This window comes from Melopsittacus undulatus, chromosome 4, assembly GCF_012275295.1.
Source record: "Melopsittacus undulatus isolate bMelUnd1 chromosome 4, bMelUnd1.mat.Z, whole genome shotgun sequence".
NCBI lineage: Eukaryota > Metazoa > Chordata > Aves > Psittaciformes > Psittaculidae > Melopsittacus > Melopsittacus undulatus.
Window position 1 is genome coordinate 3,006,463 of NC_047530.1, and position 20,777 is coordinate 3,027,239.

Below are 20,777 nucleotides of genomic sequence, written 5' to 3' on the forward strand. Positions count from 1 at the left end.
GTTGATCCCAGAACAGAGTATGCTATTAGTTCATATTATTTGACTGCATCTATATCACAGCTAATTTTTCACAATAGGTTAGTAGATAAATGAGTTGGAGAAGTAGCAAGATTTCTACAATTTAAAGTAACAGCACTTCAGTATCTATATCTGCCATCACTTCTTGGAATGCCAAATTAGGAAGGACTCCTATTCAAAACACAACTCAACACACACCCTGAAGTGTACTGCATAGTGAAAAAAAACCTGCCATGACTTTAAATTCATATTTGCTTAAGAGCTGGTAGCTGGACTCTGAAATCTTTTGTATCATCATTCATGCTTTCTCCAATCCAAATGCTAATGAAACAGTATCAGCAGGCCAACGAGGAAAGCAAGTATTTCAAATGAGGGGTACTGATGCACAAGGATCTGGCCTAATTATGTATACACCGATCTTCCTCTTTGACAAGGTTAAGAGGAAGAAGGAAGAGGCAGGGTCCTTATTATAACTAGTCAGGCTTTCAGAAGCATGGTGAATTGCCTGATCCTACTGTGTACACTTCTGAAACACTTCGTCCTAACAGACCAACTTCAATGTGCAACAGGTATGACATTCTTTCATCCAAAGCTCCAATAGTCAGCTTGGACACTGATTCCCTCACAACTGGCTAACACTTCCCGAAAAATTCTCCAAAGAAAATAAAATACTAGGTGAGATTTTGACCCTTATAAATCAATGGTTTAAGCCTTGATTTTGTTGTATGCTTGTACAGTAAAAGCACTCAGATGCTGACAATGCACTTTCTTAGGCAACCATGACTCAGATTCAACTAAGGCAGTGGCCAGAAATTCCATCATTATCATTTAATTACTGCTCTAAGTTCTCAAAAATAAACACTTTCATTTTGTGACAGTTAGTCAGACCTGATTGAAGATCATACTCCGAAACTGAACACAAGAAATATTACCAAGCTAAACTCCTTTGGCTGTAAGCAATAATAATATGGAATGCTTTTCAATCCAAATTGCACTAAAATCTGTTGCACTGATTAACTAAATTGCAAATACTAGGCAACATAATATGCTTAAAATCAGGCCTTATACATATATCTAGGTATAGATACCCACACTCAGACAAACATGCCACTTCAATTAAATTTTAACTCTGAGAACTAGCTCTGACTTGATCAATAGGTAGCAACAGCTGATGACAGCAGTAACATAACAGAATTTCAGGAACCACTGAGAAGAGTTTTGAAAGTGCCTGATCTTAAATTTGGCCAAGATAAAAATATTCAAGCATTTGGAGGTTAATTTCTCAGATACTTGGAGCATTAATATTTTTCTATTTAAATTCTGGCAATTAGAAAGAATAATTCCCACTCACCCAAAGAACTGTGAGATACAATCAATTTTGTTGAGAAGTGTATGTAGTAAGAAAATCCTTCCCTATCTCTAAGGTCAGTTATATCCCAACCTAGCATTAGTAAGCAAAGGTTATCTTAAAATATATATCAGGAATACAATTTACCTACATTCAGAATAAGCTTTGTCATTAGTTTCATTTTGATCATGAGGAATGAGATGCAACTAATGTTTTAGTCAAATTATTGCATATTATTTTACTTCTGAAAGGCCAAAAATGAAATTCAAAAGGAAGCACCTACAAATGCATACAAGTATTTTATTAGACATATTGTGCAACAGCAACTTTTCAATATTAAGAAGTTTATCCATACGGATAATCACAGTTTCATTACAGAAGTTCTATTGTGTGACTGAGCCAGGCAAAGTTTTACAGTAAAAAAGAGACCATATTTTCATTAAACTTATGTTTGCTTCTACAAATGAAGAAGATTTTTAATCATGAGTTTCCTTAAAAACACCATATGTTGTTAACAAGCAGTAAAGCACTAGTGTTGAAAAGGCACTAGGTTGTTGGCTTCTGTTACCTAGTTTCCAATACAGATACAGGCACTTGAAAGCTTAAGAAATTGAGCCTGTAAAACAATTCTGTATTTGTGCAGAAGTTGCTACATTCATTAATCTCTTCCACAGGTTGTCCTGCAGTTGTTAGGACGCAAAACTGATAGAGTGGATCTCTGCAGCACACTTTACAAGTTGGATCTCTCTTTGGCAGACATACGAGATGTGGACTGTGTGTATGTCCTGATTACATCCTAAAAACAATACAAAAGAAATATTCAGAGCAGGTGCCATTAAAAGTTATTAGGGGAACTTCAGAAAAAAGTGAGTACTTGAAGCAGCAATGTTGTTATTCTGCTTAGCAAGCAGAGGCTAGGAAAGGCTTGTGGAAATGTTTCATTACCATTACAAAGAGTGTGTAATCAGTTGGTCTGTCTGTAGAATCAACCTGAACACATTGCATAGCACATAGTCATCTTCCAGAAACCTCACAAAAACCCAACTAAAACAAAGTAATCGCACATCACTGGTTAATCAACATTTAATTAAATGTAATTAGAGTGATGCTTCCTCAGTCTGCGATTCTACACACATTGACTTCTGCCATTTAAACCAAATTGGAATCAAGACTTACTTCTCACTTTGCTGGATTTACAAAAGAAGCTAAGCCAATCCACAGTCACTCAAAATTCAACTACAGAAATCATTAGCATACCTTCTTCCCACTGTCAGCATTGTACTTGTCCAGCAAAGCCTGAATACGAGCACCATAGTCAGGATGAACATCAGTGAAGTTTTTCACCTGAACAGGGAGACAGAACAGAAGAAGCAACAAGAATTTTTTCCTCCACTCTAAATGTATCCCTTAACACATTTTCTGCTCTGTGCTCTAGAAGCAATAAATATCATAAGGAAGGGGATGAAAACTCTTTTCTAAAGAATTTAATCCTGACCAGCCAGAAAGGAACTATGAAGATCTACAAACACCATTTCTATTACCTTTGCACAGAGCTTTTTCCTAATTTGGACAAAGTTCCACTGGGAAGGATAAAGATCCAGTTCCTCCTTAGCCCTCCCTGCCTTATCCTTTAGAGCAAAACATTACACTGGCAGTCACCCTATTTTTGAAACACAATGACATCCTTGATGTTCAACATCAATCCCATTTTTCCTATCAGGGAAAACTTACTTTAACATGTTATACATTATTTATACCTATGTGCCTATTTACACAAGTGTTCTGTATTGACAATCTCTGTGCAAGAAAAATCCAGAAGAATGAAGAATTCCTGATCTTCCTTTCCATATGGATACTGCCAAAGCTACTAGACTGCAAGAAAACCTGGAATAAAAAGCAAAGGCTAAAACCCAAATAGGCCACTTACAGCTCTCTTCTGAATGAAGAGTTGTGCATCCTTAAGATGATCAGCAATGTTTTTGCACAGCCTTTGGCGTTCATCCTCTTTCAGCACTTTGGTATAGAAGTCTCGCACCTTAGGATTGTAAACAAAGTTTTATTTTGCAATTCCCAAAACCATGGTGATCAGGCACTGGAACGTGCTTTCCCAGGAAACTCATGGAATCGCTCTCCTTGGAAGCATTCAGAAACTATGTAGATGAAGCCCTCAGTGGTATGCTTTAGTGGTTGCCTTGGCAGTCCTAAAGTAATGGTCTGACCCAATGATCTTTTCCAACCCAGTTGATTCTATAACACTTATTCTGCCTGTCAATAATACTTATTAGACTTTTAAGATTCATTACTACTGAAAAAGAATAGTTTTCACTTACTAGTCATGCAATAATTACAATACTCAAAACTCAAAAGGCAACCGATATGTGGTGGGGTTTTGTTTCTTTTGTTTTGGCAAATCTACTAACAGCTCCTTCCATTACTAGCTTGAAATAACTGTTGCTTACTGAATTAATGGAAACAAATATTGCTGGTGTGCTCCAATTCAGGAACTGACTATCATTACATGTATACTCTAGTTTGCATATCTGCAGACACTAATCTCAAGATGACAGGCACAAACTCTAGATATTGGTGCCCAGAATAAGGATGGCAAAGGTCTGTGATTTCACTAATGATCCTGCCAGCAAAAAAATAATCAGTTATCAAATTAAACTGTATTGAGATCTTCCAAGCTCTCTCAGGTTAGCCTAGATGCTTCAGAGAGGAGCCACAAATGAATGATTCTTATTACTGTTCTCTAAACCCATCCTATAAACTCATCTTATGTGAAATAGGCAATATAAATCCTTTTCATACTTCATACCTGAGTCACATTATCTTCATTGGCACTGTTGAAGCGCTGCACATCTCCTGAAATAGACATGCGGCTCTCCTTCCACACAGGCTGATCTTCTGGACCAGTAAAACTGTTTGGGTAATAGTTTGGGGCACCACCTGAAAACAAAACCCCACAAAACCAAAACAATGAGACACCAGCTCAGATTACTTCATAAGACAGAAAATGTTCTTTGGCTAGAAGAGGCAGAGCTAAAGCTAAATACTCTTGGGTATAAAACAGTCACTATTGGGTAAACACTGACAGAACACAGGCTGCTGAAGAGAGGCAAAGCTGAAGCTTTAGTTTTGCCTTTCACAACCTCTTGGAAATCAGACAGCAAAGCAGTTCAACAAATGGACTGAGTATATGGAAGTAAACTTTTAAATGTAGAAATGCAAAGACATTTAGGCCATCTCTATTATTATTAGAATAGATATTTTTGCCTAGAAGTAGAAACAAAGTAGTAGTAATGAACTTCAGTGAAACCATTTCTCTGACATATTTCTGCATTTTGAATAGTTAATATTGTAGAACTTTTTCTATCAAGTCCCCTGTAACAACCATGTTTCTAGAAGTTTTTAAAGGAATATAAACTAGGGACATTACTGAATTCATTTTACTGCAGGTGCTCTCCTGCAAAACCCCTTTCTGCTGAAGTCTTATTTCTAAGTTTTTATACACATCTTAAGCTTGACTTGGTCTTCACACCTCCAAACAAAGTCTCTTTTCCTGGATTAATAGAAGAGATATACACCCATTCTAAATAAGTATGTAAGGATGACAAACATAGAATCATAGAATAGGTAGGGTTGGAAAGGACCTTAAGATCATCTAGTTCCAACCCCCCTGCCATGGATAGGGACAGCTCACACTAAACCATGTCATCCAAGGCTTTGTCCAACCTGGCCTTGAACACTGCCAGGGATGGAGCATTCACAACCTCCCTGGGCAACCCATTCCAGTACCTCACCACCCTAACAGTAAAGAATTTCTTCCTTATATCCAATCTAAACCTCCCCTGTGTAAGTTTTAATCCTTTACCCCTTGTCCTATCACTACAGCCCCTAATGAATAGTCCCCCACAAGCATCCCTATAGGCCCCCTTCAGATACTGGAAGGATGCTAAACATTGTGCTTTCCAGGAGCCAAAAAGAATTCCCCCCTCCTTTTTACCCATTCTTTACAAAATTGAGTCTCTTTGTAGCAAAAAGAAGTTATATACATCAAAACTGAAAAACAATTAAGAGACTATCAACTGCTTTAAACAAGGCTGAAGTTCTATAAGGAACGTGCATGTGCTTCTTGTATAGTCTCAAAAATGATGAAGATAATGCATTCTACAATCTACACAAGCAAGCTTGTTTTTCACAGCAAAGCTTTGATTCTCAGTTCTTGTACAAGATTGATGAGATATACACTAGGTCCATAAATAAGGGTGATGAAGGCAACACAGCAGCATGTTCAGATACCAAATTTCTTTCAACAAGATCCCTCAAACAGGAGATAATAGGATGAAAGCCAGTATCTTGTCAATTAGCATCATATCAAGAACACAGGAAACAGAGAAATAGAAGTTCACTTTTTGTGCTAAGAAGAATTAATCCAGTTGGCCCTCCTCAAGGATCTATGTGATGATTGGTACTATTCATCACAGTCATAAAGTTACCTGAAAAGGGAGCAAATAAATTGATAGCTTAGCTTCTACAAACTTCAACTCAGTTAAAAATCAAAGCTAGCTTTTTATACTGACACAATGTGTCATGATACCAAAACAGTGGATGAAAAACTGTTTTTCTTAAAACTATTTTATTTGCCATGTAATTCAGATGAAGAACAGAAATGCATGCAACTTTATATACGCACAACTAAGGGTTCTAAGATATGTCATTATATCACAAAACAGATCTTGCATTCATTTGGATAGGTTGAAGTAAATTGCTTTCTGACTGCTGGTGAGCACCGAGTTAAAGAGAGTATTGGGAATGGTATATGGACAAATGCAAGGCACTCTACAGGAAAGGGTATATGGAAGATTTGTATCAACTGTAGGTAAGGCCAACTCGTCTCAGAAAAGATCTGGTAATATAAGTGAAGGTACTAAAAGGTTAACAAAGATTATGAGAGGTAAGGAACAATTTTCACATAAAAGAAAAAACAAGAGTGGAAAGTTCAGGAAGTTACAGTGATGTTTCAGTTGGGGGGAAAAAGTCAAAACTGGATGGTTGAGGAGAAAAAGTAGCATTTCTTACAGCGTAAGTTAGTGATATCAAAAATCCCCCATCTGTTAAACAAGCACCTTAAATCCCTTGTGAGCAGAAAAGAATTCTACAAGTACATGCATAAGATATTTTTGTTAGTACCTTGGTTGTCAGAAACGCACATCGGTCCATCCCTCTGGTAATTGGCCACACGAGTTCTGAAGGGGCAGTTCACAGGAATTTGTAGATAGTTGGGTCCCAGACGGTGTCTATGAGTGTCAGGATACGAAAAGAGACGACCCTAAAACATTTATCAGAAACATTATCTACTACTTGCTGAAAGAGATCACCCAAGCAGTGCATATGCCGATTCAAAGCTCTATATATAAAGTAGTAAAAGGGAGAAGAATATTTTCTTTGCATATATATTCTTGACATACTTCAAATTATGTCCAAAGTGACACTGGGCCACAGACTAACTTTACTGGAATACCACCAAAGAGTAGCAGGCTGAGGTGTGTTTATGCAGCTTGGGTATTTCCTATCAGTTTCAGAAAGCTAAACCTCTTCTGAAGGAGGAAAATGGTTACGCACGTACAGATGTGACTGTAATAGTGCTAAATGTTACTAATAAATAATGTATTATTTTTCTGCTTGTTTTCAACCTTAGATTTAAAAGTTGTTTGCATCTGAAATATGGGACTCCCTTATTTGCTGAACTGAAGCTGAATCACATCTAGTGACATCTGTGCCAAGAAAACAGACTTACTCTGATCATGAAGTCATAGAATAGTTAGAGTTGGAAAGGACCTTAAGATCATCCAGTTCCAACCCCCCTGCTATGGGCAGGGACAACTCACACTAGACCATATCACCCAAGGCTTCATTCAACCTGGTCTTGAACACTGCCAGGGATGGAGCATTCACTACCTCCCTGGGCAACCCGTTCCAGTACCTCACCACCCTAACAGTAAAGAATTTCTTCCTTATATCCAGTCTAAACCTCTGCTGTTTAAGTTTCAACCTGTTACCCCTTGTCCTGTCTGTGGAAGCAAAGAGGCCAACCAGATGAACTGCATGACAGTTCACGAAATTATCCTGTTAAACTGTCAAAATACCTTCTTGTTTCTATGGATATTATTTGAAACAACAATCTAGTTTTAATCTGAAAAAACATAACATGCAAACATTCGGGATTCTGCAGACAGTACAGACTGCAGCCAGCCTTATCACACACTTTGACCTGCAAGCAATGTGAAACTACGTCTAAAGAATAGTCTTACTGATTCTATCACGGATTAGCTATGTCTGTACTTCAGAGCATGTGGAGTCCACCTCTCACACTTGTAAGAGTTTCTAAGTCTAAGATATACTGTAAGAGCATTAATGAATATGCATTGCTCCTTTGGTTTTATCCCATACTTCTTGCCAGACTGACAGATCTCCTCACCAACTTTGCTAGCTGCTTCAGATGCCCTCTTTAATTCTAGATTATCTATCCTTTTAGTTCTTTCCCTTCCCTTTTTTATTCCCATTTTAGGTGAGCACATCAAGTGGTGATTATTAAAAACTATCACCAAAAAAGTAAGTTAAAAATTGCTTTCCATGGGTCGGGTTTACTGCTTCTACACAAACAGGGATAGGAATGCTTTAGAAACAGCAATGTAAATGTAACTCTTCAGGTGAAATCTTACATGCTTTGTAGTTTACCTGCAGCATTTTGTCAGGGCTAGGTTCAATACCAGGTGGCATGTTGCTAGGATCAAATGCCATCTGTTCTACCTCTGCAAAGTAATTGACAGGATTCCTGTTCAAGACAAGCTTTCCCACAGGGATGAGGGGGTAGTCACCATGTGGCCAGATCTGCAAGACATAACAGACATTATAATCAACATTATTACAGTATTATACAGCATAATTACTAGGCAGCTATGCCTGATTTAAGTCTTGATTAAGAAAATATGATACTAAAGAAATTAATTTTTTCCTAAAATTGATAAATGTTTTATTTTAAGAAGTCTTTTGCAATTAACACAAAATACTAATGCAATTTATTTCATCATCCCAGCATAATCTCAGCTGCACTTGACTACTTAAATGGAATACCCAAAGGCACTTGAAAACCAGCCTAGGAATGCAATTTCATAGGTGGAACTTGGTAGCATGATTGTTTTCAGCTACTTCCAAATGCAACCAGCTTAACAAGCCTTTTCTTTCCCATCTTAACTTGTACTTTCAATTTTAAAAGTCTTTAGCCATTTTGGGAGAGGAATATTAGAGGAAAAAAAAGCAATACAAATTGACCTTGGTATTTTCAACATGCCATTCCTTGGAACAGCAATTCAAAGTTGGACAAAATCAGACCAACAATCAGAAACAACATGATTAACACTTAAAAGTAGAGAGCTCAGGGTGTGACTACACGATCAGAGATCACACTCTTGAAGGCCAGTGCAGTTATAATCTACAGGCCTGGAATCAAGCCCTGTCCATATTACACTGAGAAAGAGTAACATCAGATATAACATCAATATAACTTAATTTCCAGAATTTCTGACTCATGATAAACACATAATAAAGAGTACACTTAAACAGAAGGGGGGAATAAAAAGGACAAATTAACTTTATTAAATAGTAATTAGAAGTAAGTAGCATAGTAAATAGAATTAACTATTTAATTTATAAAATACTTATTTATGTTTATATATATTAATATTTAGATTTAAATTATATTTATTAACTGAAGTATAGTAAATAGACTTAAATAGTAAATAGAAGTAAATGTTCTATTTACTCTAGAATAAAAGGGCTAGATGAACTAGCCCTTTGTTTATAGGGCTAGTAAGAAAACAGTGCTACTCCATGGAAACTGCTACTCTTAACAGATAAGCTCAGATCTGGCATTTTGATCTTATAACCTTTCTTAAACTACCTTGAAATAGAATATTCACAACTGTATCACAGATACCTTAGTTAAATCAAAAGGATTAAATGGAAATTTCTCTGCTTCTTCAAATGTCATAACTTGAATGAAGAAAGACCATGACGGATAGTCCCCTTTGGCAATGGCATTGTAAAGATCACGTATTCCATAATCAGGATCAGTAGAAGCCAGCCTTCCTGCTTCTTCAACAGGAAGATTTTTGATGCCCTGATCTGTCTAAAAAAAACAATTAAAAGCAGTAGCACCAGTTACAACATGAAGAAGTACTTCAGACATCATTAATAGGAACAAACTTTAAGAAGTGGATTTGTGCATGTGCACCAAATGATAGCAACAGAGTCTGATGGGATGTTCTTGCACAGCCTCACACCCAAAACATCTAGTTCAGAGCTCAGCATACAAGTAGACAGAGTTCTTCAATAACAAGAGACAGTCCCCCAAATAAGAGTTCTTTAGAGTCTACTAAATACCTATGGTGTCATAGCAGGAAAACTGATGCCCATTATATTTGTTAAAGACATGCAACTGATATAAAATACCCCACAGACTTTTTTGGTTGAGTCTATGCACTAGAAGTCTCTTGTGACTTGTCAAGTTTAACATCTTTAGACAATCTATTTAACCTGTTTTGTGGATTCTGTGATTTATCCAATCTGATGTACACTTCCAATAGATAACTGGAAAATATATATCAATACCTTTGCATGGAATTTGCAGTAAACTGCTCTTCCACTAGCATTCACCAGTTTAAAAGTATGTGATCCATATCCGTTCATATGGCGATAACCATCCGGAATACCACGGTCACTGAACAAGAAAGACACCTAAAGAGAAGAATCAAACAGTATTAATGGACTCACCAGATCAAGGATAAAGTGACCATTCAAGATAGAATTTGTTTCTTGCATTAATCTGCAATTGCTGGAAGCTATCTTAATGTTATGAATTCCCCAAGGAATTTCTAGTTTAAGAGTATTAAATAAGACTGCTTTGGTTTTTCACAAAGAACAATTGTGAATTAAACCTATGTGAGGTTTTATGCCCACATAAAATATTCAGTCAAGTACAAGGCATTAACCCCAAGGCATTAACCTGGTGATAATGTTACAAATTCCCCTGCAGCAGGTAAGCATGAATAACTTCAGTTACAAACATAAGTGATGTTTCTTTGCAGGTTAAAGACAAAAATCTGAAAGTTGAAGCCTTCAACAACTCCAAAGTCTTCAAGCTGTAAAAACACCACCATGCAAACATATTTAAAATGCTGATTTTCTTTAGGCTTGTGATCATAAACAATGCTTGTGGTACTACATCTGTACTGCAAGGCTTCTGTATGTACCCATTTTCTTTAAAATACATACAACTGTATTTTTAATTATATATTAGCTTTTTTGCATAATATCTAGATAAAAATACACATCAGAACAATTAGAATTCACTGTGAATTCTAGTAATTTTTGAGTTTATCTCATGAGCAACACAATACACAGCTTTAAATAAACCAGTATATCATAGCATCACTTTCCCAGTCCTTTACTGTTCTCTAACATTAACAGTTTGTTGTCATCAGTATCTCTGCCGCTTCAGTGATAGAAAACTTAGCAACTTCTCCTTCATCCAAAAATATAAAATATGATTGAAAATGGAAAATCCCACCCATTTCATAGTCATTAAAAGAAGAAAGCCTGGACACATATATTAATAGCCTTAAGCTACTGTTGGCCTTTCACCTTTGTACTGTTCCCAGAAGATTATATAGACTTCTAGATAAAACATGGAAACATGGAAAAAGAGATTGAAAAAAAATATGCAGTCATAACATGATTTTCTTAATTATACAAAAAGAAGCCAAAGGGGAAGCTTACTTGATGCAAAGACTCAGGGCGAAGACTCCAGAAGTCCCACACCATGTCTGGATCCTTCAAATGAGTCTGAGGGTTCCTCTTTTGGCTATGGATGAAGGATGGAAACTAATTTGTCCAGAGAGGAGGAAAGGGAAAAAAAAGAAGTTCTTTAAGACCTCCAAATTACATGGGGTATACTAAGCAACTCCTGCTACAAAACAAGACAGCCAGTTCTTTCATTACACGTAACTGTGAAAGGAACAGCAAACAAAGATGAGACAGAGTTGCTAGATCACTGAAAAAAAAATCTTCTACTGTCATACCTCTCCTGCAATCAAATTCATTGTGTGGTAAACTGAAACATTTACAATTAGATTGAATAGGATGTTCAAAGCTAAAGAATGTTTTCATTTTGTGACTGATAAAAAGAGAGGTAAATCTCTTCCACACAAAGAAAGCCCCTCTACTTATAAAGTGCTGTTAAACATATACTAAAAGACAAAAATAAGTCAGATTTAATAAAAGAACTTGAAAGAAGTTTGTAAAGTGAAAAGTCTTCCCCTCCTGCAATAGCCTCTGAGTGAAAAACCTGTTTACAGAGCAGAACAGCCAGTTTGAACACCAGTAAAACTGGTCAGATCCAAAGTTAAAAAATTAAAACCATGGTAACATACTTATTTACTGGCACTAGCAAACACAGCTAAACGTGTGCTATTTGCACTATGAAATCACATAAGTAACCAAGCATTGGTTCTTAAATCAAGTAGCATCTTTTCAAGTAAAAGCCATTCAGACCATTTAGCACACAACAAAGTTTAAGTGTGTCAAAACAACCAGTTTTGTTTTTCAGTGAAGGAAGAACAAGATATGAATGAACTTTTGGACTCTTTCAAAGTACCTTCCTCTTTTATGCTTACTCACCAGCATTGCGTCCCGAATAAAGAAGATGGGAGTATTATTTCCTACAAGATCCCAGTTACCCTCTTCTGTGTAGAATTTCATTGCAAAGCCTCGAGGGTCCCGAACTGTGTCAGCTGACCCAGATTCTCCAGCTTGAAGAAACACATATACGGAAGTGTTATGATAGGAAATGCCTACAGATTGTAAGCCTAAGCCTACAGAACTTCAGAATATGACATAAAATCCTAAAAAGGTGGGGTTTATCAATTTAAGTCTTTAGCATATAAGGAATTTTTGCCATATTTTCAGTAATACTTCAGGTATTGAAAGTTTCCAGTGAACAGATGCCCACCCAAGCATCTGGGCCACAGTTAAAACTAAAACAAGTATATCCACTTGAGCCAATTCAGAGTGCAATTTGCATTATCAAACAGAAAATGTTAGATTGTAAGGCTGAAACACTAGTTTCTGTGCTTCAAATCCCAGTGGGAAAGTTCACATTTGGAAGGTAGCAATCTAAATAACATGCTTCAAAAAAAAAAAGGGAACTTCATATAGAAGAGTTGTAACCCTTTTAATTCCCCTCCTGCTTTATCCAAAGCAGTCTTTTCAATGGGTAACTTTATACCAGAACAGAAGTGCTTACTACAATACCGGAGGAAAGGTATTCCAGAAATATACAGAAACAGCTAATGCTAAACATAGTGATAAAATAACAAGGACACTCATTCTCTCATTAAAGTAATTGTGTAGTACAGAAGAGCTAGGAAGAAACACATTCAAACAGAGGGGAGAAAGGGAAAGTAATGATGCAACATCACGCTGCAGCACACACAGGTCAAACTCAGCTGTATGTCTTCTGCCTACTACAAAATTACACAGTCCCTTCAGTTTTGGTGACACAGAGAAAAGCTGGTAGGCTAAAACCAGCGGCTCCTTGAGCCTTTTTGAACAACTCCCTCTGCAATACTACTTCCAGAACTGAATCCTCATTAGGATTTCTCTTCTTTTAAATAAAATGGTAACACATACATTTTGAAGGATCTTTTTTTTACCAGACAAGATATTGATCATAATGCATGATTAACTAATATAACTTAAGATTTTGCTTGTTTATGCATTCAGCTATTATTTATCAAAGATTGGTTATTTTTCCCTGCCTCAAACTTACTTACAGCATTCATCCCCAAAGCATTCCTACAGAATAAGGGGTGTTGAAGGCCAGGTTGAACAGAGCCTTGGGTAACATGGTTTAGTGGGAGGTGTCGCTGCCCATGGCAGGGGAATTGGAATTAGATGATCTTAAGGTCCCTTCTAACCCAAACTATTCTACAATTATAGATATTTCACTTTCAAGTGTTAACCTGAAGTAAGTAACTGTTGATTATGATCCATCCAGACAATCTTTCTGTCAGGAAAAAGTTTGCTCAGGGTATCCTTTCACTCACATTCCAGACTGAAAAGTATCTGCAGAAAGCTCTGACAGAAAGATGCAGAAGGTGCTGAAGTCTTGAAATGTAAATGAAAGTCACAGAAGAGGAACTGATTGGCAGAAAGCATTTCAACTACCTTAAGTATTCAATAATAATGTAAATACTGCTGTCAGTGTAACTGCAGTACATATGTAAGAAGATACACAGTAACTCTAGAGCCTTACCAACAGTGGAGAATCGGATAGCAATCGGAGTTCTTTTTCCAATGTGTTCAAACACTTTTGCCTTGCAATACTGGGTAATATCATGAGTAACTTCAAAATAACCAAAGGCTCCTGAAGAAAAGTAAGTTCAACATATCAGATCTAGATACCTTCCTTCCATTCACAGTAGATCTGCTATTCTATTGTGGTCCAACATACTTGAAGTAAAAAGGAAACATGAAATATACCATGTTTTGGTGCAGAAATATGAACGGTTTAACACTATTGTTACAAAATAGGATTTACATAGCACAAATTACTGTCTGCTAGGTGTTCACTCTCACCTCCTTAACTGAGCATTAACAGCTGCCAACAGCAACAGAAACCTTGCAAAATAACCTAGCTTTTGGGATACTCTTCTGCCAAGATTTGCATATTTATCTTGGAGCAAGACAAGTATTTCTTTAATGCTGGTACATATTGCAGAATTTTGGTGCACCTGGAAGCTGGATGAAGCAACAAAAATTCTTCCCACCCCCACAGAGGTATTTTTCCCATGTGTATTTATATTACAAATTCAGTAACATTTTCTTCTTCTAGGGCAATACATAATAATAAAATCAGGTGCCAGTTCTATCTTACTAAGATCAATAACAAATTTTACAACTGTTTCAGTTTAAGTATTAGATCATCATCTTGCTTTAGCAGACACATTGAATTATAAAGACAAGAATCTCTACCAAGTTACATGCAAACAGACATTAAAACAGAATTAGGAAAAGTCTTCAGTTCCACAGGAATGGGGTACTATGTAGGAACAGATAGTGGAAGCAGAGATTATAATAAATACAGTAAAAATCTAAGGGCTTTTCTTTTTATCATTTTTTCAGTGCTTTGAGTTTTGACATTGAGTTCTTTTAAACCAAACCATACCGCTTTGTTGATATAAGTTTATTATAATCAATAATGCTAAATTATATAGAATAAAATGCACTTTATCTGTCACAATCTACGAGTGTTAACTTCACAGTCCAATTCGACATCAAGAAAAAGTATGTTTTGAAACATACCTGCTCCCTTTGCATGCACGACTCTTTCAGGAATCCTCTCTCTGTCAAAATGAGCCATCTCATCAGTGAAAACAACATCTTGAACAAGAAGAGGACCACGTGGCCCTACTGTCAGGATATTCAGCTTATCCCCTACAGGGTTCCCAGCACCAGTGGTCAAGACATCTGGTTTCTGAAAGCAAGAGAGTCTCAATTACAACAGTAGAAATTAAAACTCCTCTATATTTAAGACACACAATGTGCATGCCTATTCAACCTTCCATGTCACAAGACATATTAACAAGTATATAGCAAAATGACACAAGGTTCTGGAACAAGTTACAGAGAATACAAATGTCTAGCTACATCAAAGCAGCTGGGGCTATTTAAGAAGGGGAGACCAAGTCACATATCATCAAAGATGTTTTCCATGGTTCAGTAATGTTACTTAAGACTACATTTTTCTTGAAGCAAGATAGATGAAGTGCCAACTTTAAAATGGTTAAGGTTCAGTCTGCCCCCACCTCAACAGAAGAGGATGGAGAACGAGATCTAGAAAATGAGTAACTGATGGAAAGTAATGAGGGAAAAAGGAGAAGGTGGTAATGGCAGTACAGGAATGGATGCACAAGGGAAGAGCTATAGTCACACAGCATAAAGACTAAAAGGAGGTACCCATGATTACTGTTGGTCTGGAAGAGCTGTAGAAAATACAAGAGCATCTGAGGAATCATAATTCTGGACTCCTGACCCATGGAGGGACAAAGATAAACAAAAGCCCTAAGCAGCCCTACTGCCAACAAACATCCCGTCAAAAGGACAGAAAACCACAACTTTTTTCCTAACATCATTATTGTCTTTAAAGAAACTGCTCAAGACATCACATACTCGTCCCTTCTCCCTCTCTTTCACATCAAGTTTCAGTTAACCCTTCTCATAAGCTACTTACAGCTGCAGCATCTTGTACTATAGGAGTGACCCTGTCCAAGACAACATCAGAAAACACCTTCTGGAACTCTGCAGCATTATAATCAAGTGTACTTCCACTTTCTTAAAACAAATCACAGCAGAAAAGACTATCTCAATCATATATGGGGTCATAGGCTCCCCTAAGGTGACAACCCTGTTTTACTGGATGCTGTAGAAAATGTAGCAAGAAGAGTACATCAGCTCCAGAGACCCTGTGGTCACATAAGTCAGTCTTTCCTGGACTACATACATTGTTAAGAGCCAGGGCAATGTCCACAAAGTACTTCAACCATAAGTTAGTACAAAAGAAAACAAACAAAAGAAAAGGTTTGCAAGAGGGTGAGCTCAAATATTCGGGCCACAAATAATGACCAGGTAACAGTAAATCAATGGGCACACATTGTACTAAACTGATAACCAGCCACACTATGCATACCATACTAATCTCTTCTCCTAGCAGGACCCATGCACCTGAACTATGGGAAATACAAGAGGCAATCCACAGAGGCAGAAGAAAGAACAATTATTCATATCCACAGCCAGAATTCTGGATGAGGCAGGATATACAGGGGGAATTGTATACACCTTTAACTCATGTACATGAATAACCACATAAAAGACATTTGACAGGGTAACTGCATTTCCAATGTGTTCTTACTAATACACAATACACAATTCCGCAGTTGGCTTGAATTCCCAAAATATCTAGGTGCTTTATTCTTATTCACCACTTCTTTAGCATAAAGTTATAAGCATAAATTCAACTCCTTCAGGATGCCTGAAACCCTAGACAGCAATGAAATCTGTACAATTAAAAGAGACAACATATATCCAGGTACAAACAGGAACACTATATTCAGAAAATTACAAGGAAGTTACCACTTTAGTTTTATTTCTGAAGTTAACATCTGCTTAAATCAAAGCATTCTCTAGTTTGTCAAGGGAAATATGCAAGAGTAGAAACTGTTCTCCATGTTCTTCCTAATGCTCACATATCACATGTTTTCTACCTGATATTTTGCTTGGTTTTAAATGAGCCAAAGGAAACTATTCCACTGCTCGCTTTGAGAAATCACCTAGTTAGACCACATGGGAACTTCTCCCATCCCATAAATCTGTACGCATTATTATGTATGCTTTATTAAGTTTTAGCTATCATTTTTAAAAAAGGAATTGCTTAAAAATTGGCATTACAAATTAAATTTCTGAATTGGAATTTTATTTCATACATTGAAGTAGCATACCACCACATTCAAGGAACTTTAGGAAAAAGAAATATCATTCATCCATTCCATGATTCAGTCGGGTAGGCAGAAATAGTCTGCTTTGGTATAATCACCCAGCACAAATTAATGTTATCAGCTAATTACAACTGATAATTGTAATTATATTGTATTAATAAAAATACAAATTAATATTATCACCTCATTATCTTGACCCATTTTCTGTACTGAGGTATGAAAGCTACAAGCGACCCCTCTTAAAACCTATTCTGAGCCTCCGCTTTGAAAAGTCCCTTCTTAGAACACAGTGCAGTCTGCAGATATTGAGCCTATAAAGTACTCACACATCACATCAGTTTTAATTACACTTTTAAAGTCCAGAAACTTTTTCAGAGTTTGCTTTGGGAAAACTACTTTATTTTTAATCTAGCTTCCAGCACTGCCGGTATTTTTATTATTAGTTTTGCTGGTTAAAAGCTCCAAGTTTCTCACAGATAAAACCCATGTATTAGTTTTTCTAATTATAAACTCACTGATTTTTTTTCATACTGATAACTGTCATACTCATTTAAGATCGATAAGCTCACTGTAATGTGATGAAAAAGAACAGCTTCTTCCAATGGCATCCTTGACTTAGAATCATAGAATAGTTAGGGTTGGAAAGGACCTTAAGATCATCTAGTCCCACCCCCCCTGCCATGGGCAGGGACATCTCACACTAAACCATGTTACCCAAGGCTTCATCCAACCTGGCCTTGAAGCATTTTCCTCTCCCTGTGTTATTGCTCATTACAGACATTTCCATCATTCCCACGTGTTCTATGTACACAGACTCTTCCACTTCATTTTCACTCTAAGGCACCCTGTGACAAAACCCCTGTGTACTGCTTCAGCATAATTTGTTAATTGACTACTGTAACTCTGAGAACAGCAAAATTGGGGACTGGTAACACTTGTAACATGAGACATAGCTCTTAAGACCCCACCAGTCTATACAATGACTTCTAAAGTCACTAATACTTATGTCATCGTGAAGCAGCAACCAAGTTTTGCTCATTCAACTGAGAAACACAAAAGTTATGTTGAATTAGAGCCCTGTTTATCCTGGAGTTCTCCATAAATTCTAAGCAGCCCAGTACATTAAACCACACAGTGGTAAGTCTGTAATGAATATACATACACATGCGACATTCTTTTAAAAGTCCTAGCAAGAGCTTAGTAGAAGATAGAAGGAAGGGAAGTCTTTCCATAGTCTTCAGGAAATTTTGAGTCTGATTCACCTATGCCTTTAGAATACCTGTGGTGTGATCACCTCAAGGGTATAAAAACCCCTTTGCATATTAATTGTGAACTATGTATACAACAAATAATAAAGTTTTACAGAGGTACCACAGTGCTTCTCAAACCAATAGGATATACTGTTGTCTAAAACCCACTTCTCCTATAATGTTAACATTTAAGATTACTATAAATAGTAGCTAAAACCACAACTTTTTGAAACTAAGTCTGTCAAAACCCACAGCTTTGTGGTTCTTCGCTCTCTTTTTGTGTAGCTAGACCTTTGAACATGAAGTTTTGGGTTTGTTTTTTTTTTTAAGTGGCAGGATATAGTCACTTTAGCTTCAGGATAATGGTATGTAGGGCACACAAGGTAAGTTCCATCAGTGTGTAGCGAGAGAAAAAAGAAAAAAGGCAGTTTTAAGAAGAATTCTCATGCTACCTCTGGCCCTGAGTGTGTTTGATGCCTGTATTTTCATATGGTTGGGAGCTGCATGCAGTCAAAACCTTAAAAGATAAGAACTTTTGAATCTGCATGTGTGTTTTATTACAGCACTAACCTGGCATGACAGAAAGAAGAGAAACAAAGCCACGAGAATTTTAGTCACAGCTGTTGTAAACACCATACATCAAAGTACATACTTCCAGGCATTACTGATACCTTGCACCTTAATACAAGTCACTTTAAAATTCTAATAAGTCCTCTCTACTCTCTATCTTAAGGTCTCATGACTCCTTATGCAACACAGACTTTGGATTGCCTCCCAACCTTCAAATTAACTTTGGCCTGTATTCAAATACTGCTTTGTTATAGAAAAGCCACCATCCATACAAAAAAAAAGTATTATTCATGGTACAAAAAGAAAATATTATGACACATGTTAGAATACCATGAAGTTGCAATTCATCACTGGAAAGTAGTTTCACACAGTACCTTTTACAACCAAGGGGAAAAAAAACACATTCAAGATGACTAAGCAACTATGAACAGTGGGAACGAAGGCATCCAGTTGTGGATGTGACTACTGCTACTTGTATCTTGTAAGACTACTGCTTGTATAACCAGCAGAAAGAGGATTTCATGCCAAATACACACTTCTGTCAGGAAACACACAGACACAATGACTTTATGAAAACAACTTTTGCAGCATTTGTACATTTGTACATTTACCCAAATATTTTGGGGTATAATCTACATCTTCAGAAGATTCAAGTGTCATGCTGTTGATTACATCTTCTTATGATTTCAACCACTTGCCCCAAACCACTTCAACCTGGCTAAGTCTCCGCGTACTGCTGGATGAACTTGAGCTTTTATAGCATTCCCTGCTTACATTTTCACTGGGTTCTACCAATGTGACAGCAGAATCGAAAACATTACTATGTTATTTGAGACGGAAATGAAAAACAAACACATCGCTGCCCAGGGTCCTGCCCGCTGGGGCGCAGACGAGCCCCGTTCCTCCCCAAAGGGGAGGCTGCGGCCGAGCAGAGCTGCTGAAGCAGCCGTGCCAGCAGCGCTGGCCGCCCCTGCCGCTCCAGGCCAGCTGGCAGCAGCCAGTCCCTCCGCGCCCCGTTCTCCCAGGCACAGCACCGAGCCGAGAGCTCCGTGTTCGGGCCTAGGTCGCCTCGTCCTACGCCGCTGTCCCGGGGGACAAACCCAAGCCCAGGTCCTCCACCCCCCGCTTCTTCTCTGGCCAGAGGAACGCCCCTGGCCTCTACATCCTCCAACACCGGAGCTCACCCTCTTCCCTAAGCGCCCATGAGTAGGGCAGTGGCACCCACAGCCCCACAGTGCCCCCACGGTCCCTTACGCCGCAGGCCAGACCACTACCGCCCAGTGAGGTGAGCCGGACCGGCCGGACAGCGGATCAAGCAGCGAGCGGGGTGCCGTCCCTCACACCTCATCGCGCACCGGGGAAGGGGCGCAACATTCGCCCCCCGCAGCCCTGTCAAGTACCTGCGAGCCCCGCTGGCTCCGCCACTGCTTCAGCTGGTCCGAGGCGTCGTCCCGGTTGTCAGCCATTTTGCAAGCTTAGGAGACCCCCAAGACAGGAAGGGCAGCTCGGAGAGGAGCGAGCGTGGGGCAACCCAGCGGGACTGTACTGGCTACCAGCGCGAGGGCAGCGCCAGTGAGGTCACCCCACAGGGAACCGCCGCCGCCACCACCGCGCCCTGCAGCACCAGCGGGTAGCGGGAGACACCGCACCTACGCCTTCTACCACAGCACTACGCCCGCCCCCCGCTACCTCCTCAGCCAATAGCACCGCGCCTAGAGGGCAGAGAGAGCTGTGATTGGGTGAAGGGTACGTCAATTAGGCGGTCTGAGGAGGTGCCCGCCTTTTCGGGTTGAAGGGGTGGTGGCAAGTGGGCTTGTGGTGTTCTCTTGCTGCTCGTGTTCGTGTGTAGTTAGCTAGCATAGATATGTGTAAGTAACTTAATTTTTGGGGTGTGTTTTCAGTTTTGAGATGTTGGAACACAGTTGTTGGTGTGGGAGAAGGTAATCAGCGGCATAGGAAATTACAGGATTAGGGCAC

General features: G+C 38.3%; 1 protein-coding gene across 1 annotated transcript; it reads right to left on the reverse strand.

Annotated features, from left to right (window-relative positions):
* Positions 1–1,648: 1,648 nt before the first annotated feature.
* On the reverse strand, positions 1,649–20,410 carry CAT (catalase). The gene is given in 13 exon segments (NM_001281560.1): positions 1,649–2,162; positions 2,624–2,710; positions 3,294–3,401; positions 4,185–4,315; positions 6,560–6,698; positions 8,108–8,260; positions 9,366–9,557; positions 10,040–10,165; positions 11,207–11,311; positions 12,107–12,237; positions 13,743–13,853; positions 14,792–14,963; positions 20,201–20,410. Coding segments are annotated over 13 exon segments (1,587 nt in total). The 5' UTR covers positions 20,267–20,410; the 3' UTR covers positions 1,649–2,096.
* Positions 20,411–20,777: the final 367 nt, after the last annotated feature.